The sequence below is a fragment of the Crotalus tigris genome, unplaced genomic scaffold (genome assembly GCF_016545835.1).
Source record: "Crotalus tigris isolate CLP2741 ecotype Arizona unplaced genomic scaffold, ASM1654583v1 scf7180000017560.2302168, whole genome shotgun sequence".
Taxonomy (NCBI): Eukaryota; Metazoa; Chordata; class Lepidosauria; order Squamata; family Viperidae; genus Crotalus; species Crotalus tigris.
Window position 1 is genome coordinate 2,195,143 of NW_024096474.1, and position 15,715 is coordinate 2,210,857.

Below are 15,715 nucleotides of genomic sequence, written 5' to 3' on the forward strand. Positions count from 1 at the left end.
AGATGAATTAACCAAAAGTGAAGCTGGATGTTTTTATTAGTTTGGTTTTTTTAAACAGCCACAGAAAGATCATTTCTTTATAAATGATGTATTTTGTGTGGCACAATTGTACCAGAAAAAGGGCATTTGTGTCATTTGTCAAAGAAATCGTCTCAAACTCTCAAGGTTGCTCAAGTGATGGTCCCAAAGAAGTTGATTGCTGGTATGGAAAATATAAGCAGAATTCATATGTCTTTTTCAAGTCATACAAACAGCAAGGACAGGGAACTCTCCAGAAAGAAACTATTGAGGCACACAAAGAGACCAGCTCACAGTCTCTGGCTTTCCCTTAACTACTCCTGTCTGCAAATATTTAAACATAAGTGCAGCTCTTTTAAACACTGCATTGAATGAGTTCCCATTTTATATAAAACTACGGATGAAGATGAATGGAATGGCAGGTATATACAGATTATCTTTTCTAAGAACACTTATCATTGTGCCCAGGTAAAACTCATTCAACAAGAAGTGCTTCATGAAGTGTGTTACAGATTTCATCAGTGCTGGTAGAATGGGAAGTCTATGCATGCTTCATTAAATTTAAAGAGCCACCAAATCAAGAAGACTCAAAATCATAATCAAAACATACAGCAAAGAGAGAAATACCAATGCCCTGAGGAAATATGCAAAAAAGAAAATTCCAACCACTCATCATCAGTCAAACAAGATCACAAATTAGCATGGCTTCTGGCCTGTTTCAAAATCCATATTTTGAAAGCTTTTCTAAAGAAGAAGAGGGTATTATTTTCCCCTTGCACATGGCATCTGATGATCACTAAAGCAACTCATAATGCAATTCTTAAATCCACCTCAACTGTTTCTTAGGTTAGTGTGGAAGTCTGGAAAAGAAGTTGCTTTAGTGGATAACAGAGAACTAGCATGCTTTTTTAGCAAATATAGTCTGTTAGGTTCTCGAATTGAGCAGAACCTATAAGCAGCTTAGAATTTAGTTCCTGCTCTTGTTGAATAAAGAAATGAAACTGTCTTAAGTTAAGTGTTGTGGGTGGAAACCAATTTGGTTTTATTCTGCTTCAGTTCTGCTAGAACTTTTTATTTTGCTCTTGGGTTCCTGGTCTCTATAACATTGTCTTGGAAAATTTGAAGAATAAATAGCTGATAAATAGTTCTAAGTTGTACTACTGATCCATATGAGTGAAGGGTAGAAGAGATACTTCCCTGAATTAAGCCTCTGTTATCCTAAATGCCATTGCTCTTCCAATCCTTTAGGTTGTTCTGTTTCCCAATGGCTGTGATCAGGATGAATGCACCTGCCGGGATCCAGCAGCAGAAGAAAATCAGTAGCGCCTGCAGCTGCCACCAGGACACATTGTGCTGCCAAGGTTCAAATTGGAGGAAATTACAAAGTCTTGAGGGAAAGCATAAATAGGAGAACAGCAAAGGCTGAAGAAAAAGATTCAGGGGAAGTCTGGTCATAAAGATCCTGCACTTGATGTGTAAGTGCATAAAGGAGAAGGAAATTTTTGAAGAAAGGGGTGGAGAGGAGAGCGAGAAAACAAAACACCCTTACCACCTTTGGACAACTTCTTTTCCATCAGAACTGAAATACAATAGGGTCTTGTCAGTTCTGCTGGCAAACTGGATCTGAACCAAGCCCGAAAGCTACTTTCCTTGCCGCATCAATGGCTTGCCACCTAAACTGTGTCTTTGCTCTGATGTTTTATTGGTGTGCGCCCCTCTAGAGCTTGATTTAGCTAAGCAGGGAGGGAAATGTGATCTGTCTGCAAATATTTAAACATAATTTTATTACAAATCTATATAATATTTTTACTTGCTGTTTAGTAAACTAAACCATGCTGCTGTGAAATACACTACATTAGAAATGTGGGATCATGTAATGAACATTTCCAGAAATCCAGCAGAATTCCAATGGGGAGCTTATAAATATCTAAATGAAGCAGAAATTGCTTTTTTCCCTAAATTATATAACACTCAACTGCAGACTTAAAGTCATGTATGAGAACGCTCTGTCAGTCATATCTGTCTGCACTTCTACCACAAAGAAACCAGGCCTGATTTTTTTTTTTACTAGGCACACATACCTATCCCCCTATTTCCTAAGCAGCACTACAAGTAGTAACTTAAAGAAATGAAAGGCATAAGATAAAAGGAAAAAAAAACCATAAAGCTTAATGTATTTTCAAACCACACCAGTCACTATGCTTTTCATTCCATTTCTACCCTTCCAAATCACCCTTACTTCTTCTGTGTCATACACTGCTTTATACAAATGGGTCTTTCAACTTGTTTCCTTTGGAGGACTTCATCTGCTCCATCTGACCTTCCTCCTTCTTCCCCTTCCTTTTGACTCATTCACTCTTTCCTCATAATTATTTTGCAATTAAATATTTATTCTCTTTATAAAACTACATTGTTTCAGTCTACTTCTTTTATATTGAACTGATAACTGTTTATTCAACATCCATTCAGTCTTGACACTTTCCCTTTTGTTTTATACACAGACACTTCTTAAGCAACCCAGTTCAGCTCTATTCTGCTGACTTTAACTGGGATGCTGCTTCTGTCATTCTGAACTCTCCTTATAATAAAGAAAGCAGAAGCATCCTATTAAACAAAACCATTTTTGCATTTTACAAATATTCATTCCACACAACAGACCAAATACTTGCCATTATCTTTTCATCTCTTAAAATTTCTCTAGTTTCCATTCTTTTGTAAACATTGTAGGGAGATACATAAACTTATTTACTTTTTCTAGTTTTAGTATTTATATATGAGTAACAAACATGCTCTAAACACAGCTTCCTTGATCTTTGATGCATCAATTTTAAAATCCATACTGTTATTAACTCTGTCAGCCTACCCATCTAAAATTTGCTGCAAATCTTTCAAAAATGTTGCCAACCAATCCACTTCAAAGATTTCTTATACAGTACAGGTAACCATAAATACAGTAAAAGAATGAGACACCAACCTCTGTTTATTCTCACACATACTTTTCTTTCATCACTCTTCTTACCAATTTAGCAATCAACTTTCAACTCTATACTCATTCAGATCATCCATAATTTAATGTATTCACATTACACACTTTCTCTAAATCAATGTATAATGTATTTCTTTTGTATGTATTTATGTTTCATATTCATGCATTTCTTAGTGACCTGCTAAAAACTGGTTGCTCACCACTTGCCTGGCATAAAGCTGGATTAGAATTCTGCAAAACATTTTCCCAAATACATTTAACAAATCCCATTGTAAATATTTTACTCGGTCTTGCTATCTTTCCCCGAAGGAGAATAGTGATAACAACATTCATCCATTTATCAAACCCTTCCCATTAAATGAGCCAGCCATTCTGTAGGCAAATTACATCTATGTTTTAAGATTTATACCACCTATGCTTACAATTTTACCATATCCCAACAGTGAATATTTATGATAGCCTTATTATCATTTTTCCTCTTTGAACACTATTTATATTTTAATATATACGTGATTTCATTAAGAATTTTGATTATATAATTTCTAATACAAACTAAAAGACAGAAAAAAGAATAGAAAGAAGTAAAAAGTGCAGAAAAAGAAAAGTAATAAAGAATATAATATAGAGAAAATAAATATATAAAGAAGTGTCTTCCAACCTTCATCGCAAGTATAAAGAAATGTAATAACCCTTAATCCACTCTAAGGCTATAAATATTTATCTTTTCATCCCATATACCAGGGGCCTGGCTGAGGAATTCTGGGAGTTGAAGTTCACAAGTCATAAAAGGGCCAAATTTGAAGACCCTTGCCATATACTATCTCTCATCTATAACCAAATTCATAAAATACCATTTTTTCAATCCTCATCTCAATAGTATGTACATAAAGGGTTACTAGAAGTAATAACATATCTTGGGTTAACCATGTTCTTGAATCTCATGTTCCTTCCTTTTACCTCAAGCAATCTTAATTTTTAGTTCATTCAAATATTGCTGGATTTGTTTTATCTTCATTTATTCTTTGTCTCATTGCTCAGAGTTGTTTAAGGTTTTAACAAGCCTGTTTTGTAAGTCAAGTAGGAAAACAAAATCCACGCATCCCAAGTCATTCTCTTGGTTTGTCATTTGTATTTCCCTTTTAAATTTTAAAACCTCAACCAGTGTGTTTTGTAGATCCAGTGAAACATCCTTTTCTAGATCATTCTCTTGATCTGTCAGTTCTAAATCTACTTGAGGTGCCATCTCTATTGTGTCAGATAAACTTTATTCTGTCATTTCTTCAATAACAAATAATTTATCCATGGAAGCTGACATCATTACTATATTGTTGAAACTGTGGCTACCATTTTCTGATTCCATTCTTCAAAAGTCTTCTTCAATATTTTATTCTTGTTATAACATGTTGCAACATTTTTCAGGCTTGTGAATCTTTCCTCTACCCAAAAACTTTAGTCCCCTCTAGTGTCCAGTTTTTGAAATCATGACATTGTTTATCTTTCTTTTGCCTTATAAAAAAGAGTTTATTTCCCATTAGCTGTGTGTTCATTATAATTAATTCAAAAATCTTATTGCAAATGTTTCAATAATCCAATTTTATCTAGACCTTTAGCCCATTTATTCTTTCTCTTTCTCCACTTGCACATTATACAGTATCTTTCATCTGTAATTTTGCAGCAATCATTACTTTATGTGATTTTTGTTTTCCTTTGTCACTTCTTAATTTCATTTAGCATTCTTTTGCATAATTCCATTAGCAGAATTCCCACACTTTTGTAGCCCTGTGTAATGTAATTCTTTTCTCTTGGTTCCCATCAGCTTCCACATCTTATTTTAGGTCTTTTTTGCAGTTATTCTGTTTGAAGAGTAATCTACCTTTCACATAGAACTTGTACTTCCTCTTCGTGCAGAAAAGGAAAGGATAAAGTACAGTGTTGTTTACTAAGAATCTTCTAGCCGATTTCGTGCTTTGGGGTAGAAAGATTGTATGTCTTCAGGGAATAATAGCCTGAAGAGATGCAATTCAAGGAAAGTGTTACTGCTTGATTTTGCTTATTGTATATATGGCCTCATCATGGGTATTCAATGTATGCTTCCACATTTCTTTTAAATGAAATATATGCATATATATAATTTGATAAAGGAAACTTGTCATCAACACTCAGAAATTAGAAGTTTAGCTATCTTTACTATAACATCACTATATATATACATACATACATACATACATACATACATACATACATACATACACAACCTACTTTTCCAATCCATGTTTTAACTATTTAAATCCACAACTTTATGAAAACTTTCTGAATGGTCACTACTGATAGGCTTGTCCTCACCACTAGGCATATTTGATCAGACACTGTCTAGCACACTTAAAATTTACTTCATGATGCAGAATTACAATAGGATAGTTTTGTGTGTGTGTGTGTGTGTGTGTGTGTGTGTGTGTTTTAAAAAAACAGGTTTTGAATTATGCTATAAAAATGTCAACCTGGTATAAAATCTATACCAAAATGTATCATGCTTCCCTTGAGTCTGAAACCTTAATTGCCTCATTTTGGTCCTCTTCATCTGGGAATGATCATGACATTTGTACAGATAATGGAGTAATTTCATCTCTTTCTGGCCCCTCTGCAAGTTTGAATGGTAAATTAACCCCAGTATGACACTTTAAAAGCTCACAGGAATACTATTTAGTTAACATGGCTTAATGGGCTAAAGGACCTGAACATACTGAGATGTTCACCATATAGAAAGTTCTGTATGATTTGCAACCATCTATCTGGGTTCATAAGGAATTGCTATGTCTCTGCAACAATTGCCTTATCCAAGCAAAGTACAGTTGGGGACTCTAGCAGAGAGAGGAAAAACTGCTTGAAGTTACCTACTTCTGCAGTCAATGATAATTTTCTTAAAGTATCAGATTATGTCTTATTTGACACCCAGAGATTTATAATCTGCATTTAAATAGAAACAGATGTTTGAAATGTGATTGCACTGTTGGGTAAGCTGGAATAAGTTCTACTGCCTGGATTTGTTTTCATTAATATGTATTTAAATCAATGTGTATATGAAGGAGGCATAGGAAGAAATCGTTTAAGGGCAGAGAAGCATTGACCCCTAACCCAGAAAGATCTGTAGATCCTCTAGAATTATGCAAGCATGTCACTGTAGTATGTGCACCAGACGTTGGCCACAGCACACTTTTTTAATTGGGAAAATTCCCACCACCCTTTACAAATCAGACTTTTATTTCCTTTTTTTAAAAAAATATGTTTTTCAGAAAAAAAAAATTAAAGAGGTATATCTTTATTTATTGGTTATGTATGGATGAAGCATTCAGGAACTTGTGTAATTATATTGGTACTCTCTCCAGAGGGTGAAGTGAGATTGAATGGGATGGTGATTTCCACAGCAACACAACCCCTTTTATTCACTTTTGTGTTTCATTTGAAATGATGTTATGAGAAACAAGATTCCCTCTATCACCAACACTATGGAGATCAAGACATTGTTGGGGGAGGGAAGAGGGAATCCAGAGGAAGGCTTAATTTCCTCTCTCCTATGAATGCTGCTTGCCAGTTCCTTCTAGAGGGGATACAGTAGCCATCCAAAGTGGTCTTTTAGGAAAAACTGGGGGCTGCCCACTAAGGAACAAATGCAAAGGTCATCTTGGTGCCTGTTAAGCATTACTCTAGTTTAACCCGTAGTGGTAGAGACACTTTAAAGATTGATGATAAGAAATTGGTAATTTTCTGGTATTTGGGGCAAGATATAATCTGTACTCCCAACAGCTGTGTCTTTCACACCTCAGTCACATCATATGATACTACCTGAGTTTCTGAAATTCAGTTCCAAGGCCTAGCAAATATACAGATAGATGTCACTGATTGACAGCTTTCACCCACTGACTGGATGGTTTTCCCAATTGCTTACAATAGCAGTAAACTAGCTAATTATCTCAAATTAGATGAGTTAGGAGCTATATTTCTGTGAATAGAGCATTGAGGACAAAGATTTATTGCATTCCTCCAATAGAACTGATTGAAGATATCAATTGAGGAAAAATCATTTTAGTGAATTGCTCATTTTTACAGTACGAGAATACAGGATTGCCTTTAGCAACACAGCACATCATGTCCCCTTTTAGAAGGATAGCTTTATTCACAGTCGAGGCTGCTGCTATTTTTTGTTTTTGTTTTGTATTTGATATTTTTTTTATAAAAATCTATAAAATTAAATAATCCACTGATCATCTGTGTCTTACTCCATCTTGTTACCTTTGATGTGAAATGAACAGAATTTCCAAGAAAAAAATCCATCTCAGCATGAGTTTTCTAGGACAGTAGTTTGGCAAAAAGAATTTATATATATCAATATGTTGTCCCTGAAGTTAAATATAAGCCTACTGTGCTGCAGACCTGCCTTTGCTAGTGAAAGAAATAATTCAATGGCTGACTCACATTTCAGACCTTGGAATCAACATATAGAAGTTCTTGGAGATCCAATGTATGGAGTTTCACATGGCAGATTAATTTGTTCCCAATAGGAACCAAGGAAGAAAAGCCCAAAATAAAGAGAGAACTGCCTTAAATAGTTCCCTGCAAAATGAAATGTTGATTTACAATGGCCATGCTGGTGTAATACCTCATTGCACAAATACACTATTATACAGGTTATATATTTTTTCTTTTGTTCACTTTAATACTTAATAACAAATAAATAATTTTGCTGGAAATGGAGCAGTATTAAATAGTTGTCAGAAACAGGCCCAATGTTACACTTGCTATCAAGAGGTGCTATTTTTGTTTGGATCACTGGGGAAACAGAGGATTTAGCCAGAATCCTTCTCTATTCATGTTTTTTTTTTACAATTTGCCTTCTGCAGTAATAGGAATGTCTTTCTAAAGTGCACATTTACTCTACAATGTACTATACCATGAATTTATGTGGATAATCTGCCCTGTGTTATGTTGTAGCAGCTGGGAGTGGTAGAATGCAAATTGTTGTAGCAGCTGGGAGTGGTAGAATGCAAATTGCAGCATGGACTTGCAGTAGCAGGCCCTCCAACCTGGAGATCTACCAATATCTTGGACTAATTAAAAGCTACAGGATACTACCTTGTTAACATTACAATTCTGATAAAGTCAGTGCTATGAGTTATAGCCCATTAAGATTGTAGAAATATTGTTAAGGGTGTTTAGTCTTAATACTTAACAGCAATTCAGGCCTAAAAGACCTGAAATTGAGATTTTCCCTTACCCTTACCTGTCAATTGTAATTTAGATGTGTACTTAGGTTCTTGTGTTGGTTGTACATATATAATAGAGGAGGCTGCTTGATGCCTACTTATTTCAAAGATCATAGCATATTGAGGTAATTAATCTTGCTAGTTATATTTCTGAAAGCATCACATTGTAAACCTATTTATGTCCTATGCAGTCAGGTTCACCTTTCTAGAGTTTTTACCAAAGCTGAAAGAGACATCTGTACCTGATTCTCCAAATGGTAATTTGTGCCGGCATTTCATGCATTGGCATCTTCCCAATGTTTTAGAGCTTAGAGGTTCTTTGATCCTAAGTGTGTCCTCTTCTGTGTAAAGGCATTATCACTGTTTATTGCAGTCCTTTCAGGCCACCACTATGACAATTCTCATAACATTGCCCAGAGGAAAAGAGAAGCTTGATCAGAGGAGCTGTATGTTCTGATGGACTGTGCACTGAGCCGTGAAAAATAATATCTCGAAAAGCTTCTTATTACAATGTGTCTGTCTGGGGAGCTGCTGATAGCCCACTGAGAATGAAGGGCTGATTGCTTTCTGCTGACCATGCAGAACTTGTAAAATATAAAGCAGTTTGCTTTCAAGGAGGAACTTCACAGAGTTTGAAATAACAGAATTTTGGCAGGGGAGTTGAAGGGGAGGTTCTTTAACAATTTCCCCCCTTATATCAATAGTTGATTTTGGCTAAGATAAAAACTTGTGAAATAAACAAGAATGAAGAAAAGCCTTCTTTGGTGCTCTAAAAAGAAAAGGTGAAGATGAATGGAGCAGAATCTGCAATCATAATGTTCGTTTTCTTGCCTGAAAACCTGACATATATTTGCAGCAAATGCTAAATTATAGCAGTTTTTGAAGAAAGTGTTAAAGCATAAAGCAGCAAGTGACCTTTGCTGTTGATAAGCTTAAAGCTGGATAGTGGAAATAACCATCCTGAAGGAGGACAGACAAATAGAGGATCAAACTCAATGCGTGATAGTAAGATTCACTTGTGTACTATAGAAAATGAGATGGTTGCTGAAATGGAGCTTCTTAAACCACTCAAAAGCAAACAAACCAACCAGAAAATACATTGGTTCATTAAGTACATAGTCTTCATTGTCTACATAATGCTCTTCAGAGTTTGGGAATAAGATACACTTAATATCTAAGTACAGAATGGCAAATAAGTATAATGGATATGATTCCAATGCTTGAATATAACAGTTAAAAGATATAGAAGCAAGAGAAAGGAGAAAATTACACTATGGCTTAAAACTGTTTACTCCTGCTCAGAAAACCAAAATTAATTAACTAGGCAATGCTGCAGAGAGCATTAGCATTAAAGTTACTTTAGGACCAAATAAAAGCAGCATTGTGGCGCCTCCAATTAAAGAGGCAATGTAGATGCTTTCCAAAAAGTATTTCAAGAGGCATGAAGGTATAGTAATTTAAACACTAACAATTGTTAAGATTCCGTCTTTGCCAAACAGGATCTTTTCAGAACATTTCTGATATATAAAGATAAAGGACTGAAGAAGATCAGCTATCCTTGATTTGATACTAATCAATAGGGAAGACATGAGGAGGTGAAATAACAGTAACTCTGGGGGAAAGAGACCATGTAATGCTAAAATTCTTGATTTTAAGGGAGCCAAATTTAAGCACAAACTTTTAACTCAGATTTTGAAAAAGTAGATTTCAGTAATGCTAGAGTATAGGATACCATTGCAAAATCAGGGTGGAGGTTGAATTTGACCCATATAAAATTCCCCCCAACAGCTCAAACTGTTTTGGAACTGGAGAATTATTTCAAACGGCTAAATGCACCTTTGTTTCTAATAACCGATCTATATAAAAATGTAAAGACTTTTCTATGCAAGCTCAGATGAGGTTTCAGAGCTTGAAAGCAAAAATAACCACAATTTTGGGAGTGGGTGGAGATGACATCAGTTGGTGAGAAAAATAAACAGACATTGTAATTCCTCAATCTCACAAATTACTAACAGTGCCATTTAATATTCAGTTAGATGTTCAGTTCATCTGAATTTTACAGGTGTAATAATGATTGCTTTGAAATCTTTTTAAGAATAACAATAACACTGCTGTTTCAAAACACTTCTGCCAACTGCACTCTTTACAGAGAGTAGCAAAACTTTTGAGTTAGAATTCAAGCAGCAAAAAAGTGAGAATCATACTGAATTTTGGGAAGGCATGAAACTGATCATATTAACTGCACAACAAGTAAAAGATAACTAAGCTAATACACAGTATAAAATCTTCGAAAGGATAATAGGAAAAATTTGATTTGATTTCATTCTTTCATCCTAAAATAATAAAAATATAGCCAAATGAAGGGTTTTTAAAATTGGCTTAATAACAACAATCTTATGAACTTCTACATTTGTAGGTCAGTATCCTAAATGTCCCTTTTATTTCACAACACAGTAAATATAAGTACATTAATAGTTGGAACAAAATCTTCTTGTCCAAAAGTTTCAAGAATCAGGAAGATTCCTGAAATGCTCTTAGATATCAATGAGTTTAGGTAGCTTTTGCTTTCTTCTTTTATACCCAAATTAAGGGATATTATTCCAATGAATAGTACCATATCGAAGCTGGTAAAGCTCACATCTGTCAATTGGAAAAATAGTTTGAGATAGCACTGGTCCTTTCTTAGACCTTTTTCCTCAGCCAGAGATCCCTTGTTCAGAGAATGACTGAACATAATAGTTTTGACTTGGAGCAATTTGAAGCAAAAAACAAAAACAAAACTATCACTAGGGTACAATGGATCAAAATTGTGAAAAAGCATGACTGAATTTTTGTTTTAGTTAAAAATACTGTCAAATTCTTGTTAAATAAAATGCAGATTTTTGTTTAGAATATTCTGAATTCAAAATTTTTGATTTCAAGATGGCGGCAGCGTAGGAAGCAGCATTAGATCAAGAGAGAGAAGCAACCAACTAAGTAAGAAAGTACTAGGAGAGACTGAAGAAAAGGGAGGAAAAAGAACCAGAAAGCTAGATAAGGAAGATAGAAAGGACAAAGGAAAAGAAGAAATTAGAGCAAAGAGGAAAACACCAGCAAATAGGAGCACAGCAAACGAATGGCTACGTGTGGAGGCAGCTGGCAGCAGAGAATGAGAGCCAGCTCCGGAGCACAGCTAAGCAGCTCAATGCAGGGAAGGAAAAGAGAGAGAGAGAGAGAGAATAGCGAACTGGAACCGGAGCGCCCCCCCCCATCCGACAGAGCGGCCATGCAGGATAATAAAGAGGACACCGGAAAACCTCTAGACCAATGGAGGCCTAACTGAAAGGCCCAGTGAAGCACAGGACCGGTGAGACAGCTGGGGAAAGTGAAAAGGAGGCGGCCGGAGGCAATGCAAGCTACCGGTGAGGCTGCTGGGGGCAGCATAGAGATGACGGGCGGCGGCAGCGGCAACCCAGGAGGCCCACAGGTGGCTGAGAAGCAGCAGAGGTGAACCGAGAGGCCTGTAAGTGGTGGGCGGCGGTAGCGGCAACCCAGGAGGTCTACAGGTGGTGGAGAGACAGCAAAGGCAACCCAGGAGGCCCGCAGGCAGCAGAGAAGCAACCCGGGAGACCCGCAGGTGGCAGAGAAGCAGCAGTGGTGTGCCTGAAGGCATACAGGCGGAGAGACAGCATAGGCGAGCCGTAGGCCCGCAGGTGGCAGAGAAGCAGCAACAGTGAGCCAGGAGCCCTACAGGTGGCGGAGAGACAGCAACGGCAAACCGGAGGCTCACAGGCAGCGGAGTCCTTCTTGTGGACCAGGAGGCCTGCAGGTGGAGGCGAGGCAACAGTGGCAAATCGGGAGGCCTGCAGGTGGTGGTGGAGAGGCAATGGTGGACCAAAGGCAGCAAGGCAGCACGACAGAGCCTATCAAACACCAAACTCATGGAACAGGCATCTGAGGCTATCGTGGTATGCAATACATGCTCCATGTACTGATGCTAAAAGAACACCCCAACTACAACTGCATCAGATGCAAATTATGTGAACTTCTACTAGAAAAGGTCAGGAACTTAGAGGCAACTCTTGCCAAACCCCAACATAGGAAAGACAGCTCCACCCAAACCACAAAGACAGCTCCACCCAAACAGAGCCTAATAATGAAGAAATAACTCCCATAGGACTTGATCCCACTGACAAATCCTTGGAGGAAGACAAATGGAGGTATGTCACAGAAGGAAACACAACTCCCAATGAAAAAAACAGTATGCAACAAATAAACCCCTTGTGCCCAATCCTACTCAACCAGAAACAGCTCCACTAGAACTGACCAATTGATTCCTCCCCTTAGATGGAAACACGCACACCCACAACCCCCCTTCAAAGAAGACATGCAGACACCTAACAAAAAGACAACTTCAAATATCCCTAAAAAGGTATATTTGAAATAATTTTAAAAATCTCATTCCAAACATCCCCCCAAAAGCCACATCAACAAACACACCTGAGACAACCAAAAAAGCACCCCAGATTGTAGCACCCCTCAAAAAAAGAAAGGAGAGTGTTTGTAAGAGGAGATTCTATCCTCAAAGGAACAGAATCATCCATCTGCAGACCAAACATACAATTCAGGGAGGTATGCTGTCTCCCTGGAGCAAAAATCAAAGATGTGGCTATGAAACTAGCCAAAATAATTAGGCCCACAGACTACTACCCCTTCCTCCTTCATTGGGATGAATGACACAACAAACAACCTGAGTACAATAGTGAGGGACTAGAAACATCTAGGCAATGAAGTCAAGAAGCTAGGAGCACAAATAGTGTTCTCTTCAGTTCTCCCAACAAAAGGCAAACACCCATTGAGGGAAAAAGAATCTTAAAAATAAATAATTGGCTAAAGGGTTGGTGTCACCAAGAAAACTTTGGCGACACCAACGCTGGATCATGGACTGCACTTCCTACACAAAGGACTATTGACAAGGGATGGGCTACACGTCACAAAAAAAGCCAAAAATATACTTGGAAAAAGACTGACCCAACTCATCAGGAGGGCTTTAAACTAAAAGTGAGAGGGGAGGGCGACCAATCTCTAGAAACTCTAGAACCTAAAACCAATCACAAATCCCAAGAAAGCAAATCAAACAATAAAGTAAGCAGAGATAAAAAAAAAGAACTCAAACAACAACCAGGAGACATAGGAAACACCCCCATGGACAGGCATAAAAACCTTAAATGCTTATACACAAATGCTCAAAGCTTGGGGAACAAAGAGGGCAAACTAGAAGCAATAGTACATGAGGGAGGGTATGACATAGTTGGCATAACAGAAATTGGGTGGATGAAACCCATGAATGGAATGGACAGATAGATGGATACAAATTGTTCAAAAGAAACAGGTCTATAAAAAGAGGAGGAGGAGTTGCACTATATGTAAGAGAAGACTACATATCTGCAGAAATGCACATGACCCAAGACAAAATCTCTCTAGAAAGTATATGGGTCAATATATAAGAAAACAAAAGTGACATTGCCATAGGTGTTTATTACAGATCACCCAACCAACCAGATGAAATAGATGAACTCTTTGCCAACCAACTAACAAATGCATGCAGGAAGCATACCACAGTAGTAATGGGAGACTTCAACTACCCAGATATCAACTGGGAGACAAACTTTGCAATGAGCAGGAGATCAAGCAGATTCCTAACCAATCTAGCCGACAACTTTTGTCACTCAAAAGATGGAGGAGGGGACTAGACGTAAAGCTATACTGGACTTAATCCTTACAAACAGAGAAGAAGTGATAGAGGAATCAAAATTACCGGAACCCTGGGTGAAAGTGACCACATCACACTAGAATTTAATATAATGCAAACACCAGCAATAGATAACAATCCAACCAAGGTCCCAAACTTCAAAAGACTTTAACAAACTAAGAGAGAACCTAGGAAAAATCCCATGGATGAAAATCCTAAAGGGGAAAACAACCTAGGAAGTGTGAAAAATGTGATCACAAAAGCCCAGACCAGCACAATACCACTGAGAAAGAAAAATAAGAAATCCAAAAAGAAACCAGCATGTCTGCACAAGAACTCACTAACAAACTAAAAGACAAAAAGGACAAATACAAAAAATGGAAAGAGGGGCACATAACTAAAGCCGATTACCAGCAGACAGCCAGAGCATGCAAAGACGAAGTCAGGAAAGCAAAGACTCAAAACGAACAAAGGCTAGCAACAGAAATAAAGGACAATAAAAAAAGCTTCTTCCAACATATTAACAACAAGAAAAAAATCAAGGAAACTGTAGATCCACTAAAGAGAGAAGATGGCAAAGAAATTATGGGCAACAGAGAGAAAGCAGAGCTGCTTAACTCATACTCTGTGTCAGTCTTCACACAAGAAGTGTTGGAGCCCAACACTCCAAAAAAAACCACTGCAAAAGACATACCAGAAACAAAAATTAAAATAAGCAAGAAAATGGTAAGAAAGCATCTATCCAACCTTGATGAATATAAATCACTGGGACCCGAGAGGCTACATCCCAGAGTTCTGAAAGAGCTAGCAGAGGTTATCTCAGAACCGTTGCATCACATCCTCCATAAAACCTGGAGCACCGGGGAAGTATCTGAGGATTGGAAAACGGCTGATGTGGTCCCCATCTTCAAGAAAGAAAAAAAAACGGACCCAGGAAACTATAGACCAATCAGTTTAACATCAATACCTGGGAAAATCCTAGAAAAGATTATAAAAAAAACCAGATCTGCAAACAACTAGAAGCAAACAAAGTCATAACTAGTAGCCAGCACGGGTTTGTCAAAAATAGATCATGCCAAACCAATCTCATTTCATTCTTCGTTAAAATGACTAAACTAGTAGACCAGTGAAACTCAGTGGACATAGTATACTTGGACTTCAATAAGGCATTTGACAAAGTAGACTACAACTTACTCCTTGGTAAACTAAGAAAAGGTGGGATAGACAACATCACTACCAGATGGATCTGTAACTGGCTAACAAACCGTACTCAATGAGTAGTCCTCAATAGCACTACATCCACATGGAGAGAAGTAAGCAGTGGTACCACAAGGTTCCATCTTAGGTCCAGTACTCTTTAAGAACTTCATCAATGAGTTAGATAAGGGAATAGAAGGGGAACTCATCAAATTTGCAGATGACATCAAAGTAGCAGGAGTAGCCAACACCCCAGAAAACAAACACAGGATCCAAAAAGATCTTGACAAACTCAAACAATGGGCCCTAGCCAACAAAATGAGTTTCAGTGTGGAGAAAAGCAAAGTCTTACATTTAGGCAGGAAAGACCAAAGGCACAAATACAGATTGGGCGAGATCTGGCTCAAAAACAGTAACTGTGAGAGGGACCTTGGAGTCCTAGTGGACAATCATTTGGCTGTGAGCCAGCAGTGTGCAGCAACAAACAAAAAAGCTAACAAAATCCTGGGTTGTATAAACAGAGGC

General features: G+C 37.4%; 2 protein-coding genes across 5 annotated transcripts in view; one reads left to right on the plus strand and one right to left on the minus strand.

Annotated features, from left to right (window-relative positions):
• PAPPA2 (pappalysin 2) overlaps window positions 1-11,205 on the plus strand; it is a 231,922-nt gene extending 220,717 nt beyond the window's left edge. Inside the window, exon 22 of the mRNA XM_039348678.1 lies at window positions 1,267-11,205. Coding sequence (XP_039204612.1) covers window positions 1,267-1,341 — 75 coding nt within the window. The 3' untranslated portion in view covers window positions 1,342-11,205. The remainder of the gene's footprint in view (window positions 1-1,266) is intronic.
• Window positions 7,702-15,715, minus strand: part of ASTN1 (astrotactin 1) — an 88,099-nt gene continuing 80,085 nt past the window's right edge. For 2 of the 4 annotated variants that reach the window (XM_039348691.1, XM_039348699.1), the window contains exon 16: window positions 7,702-12,064. In XM_039348691.1, the coding sequence (XP_039204625.1) occupies window positions 11,802-12,064 (263 nt within the window). In that variant the 3' untranslated portion in view covers window positions 7,702-11,801. Of the gene's footprint in view, window positions 12,105-15,715 lie in introns of all 4 variants that reach the window. The other 2 variants (XM_039348707.1, XR_005557335.1) reach the window with 2 other exon arrangements.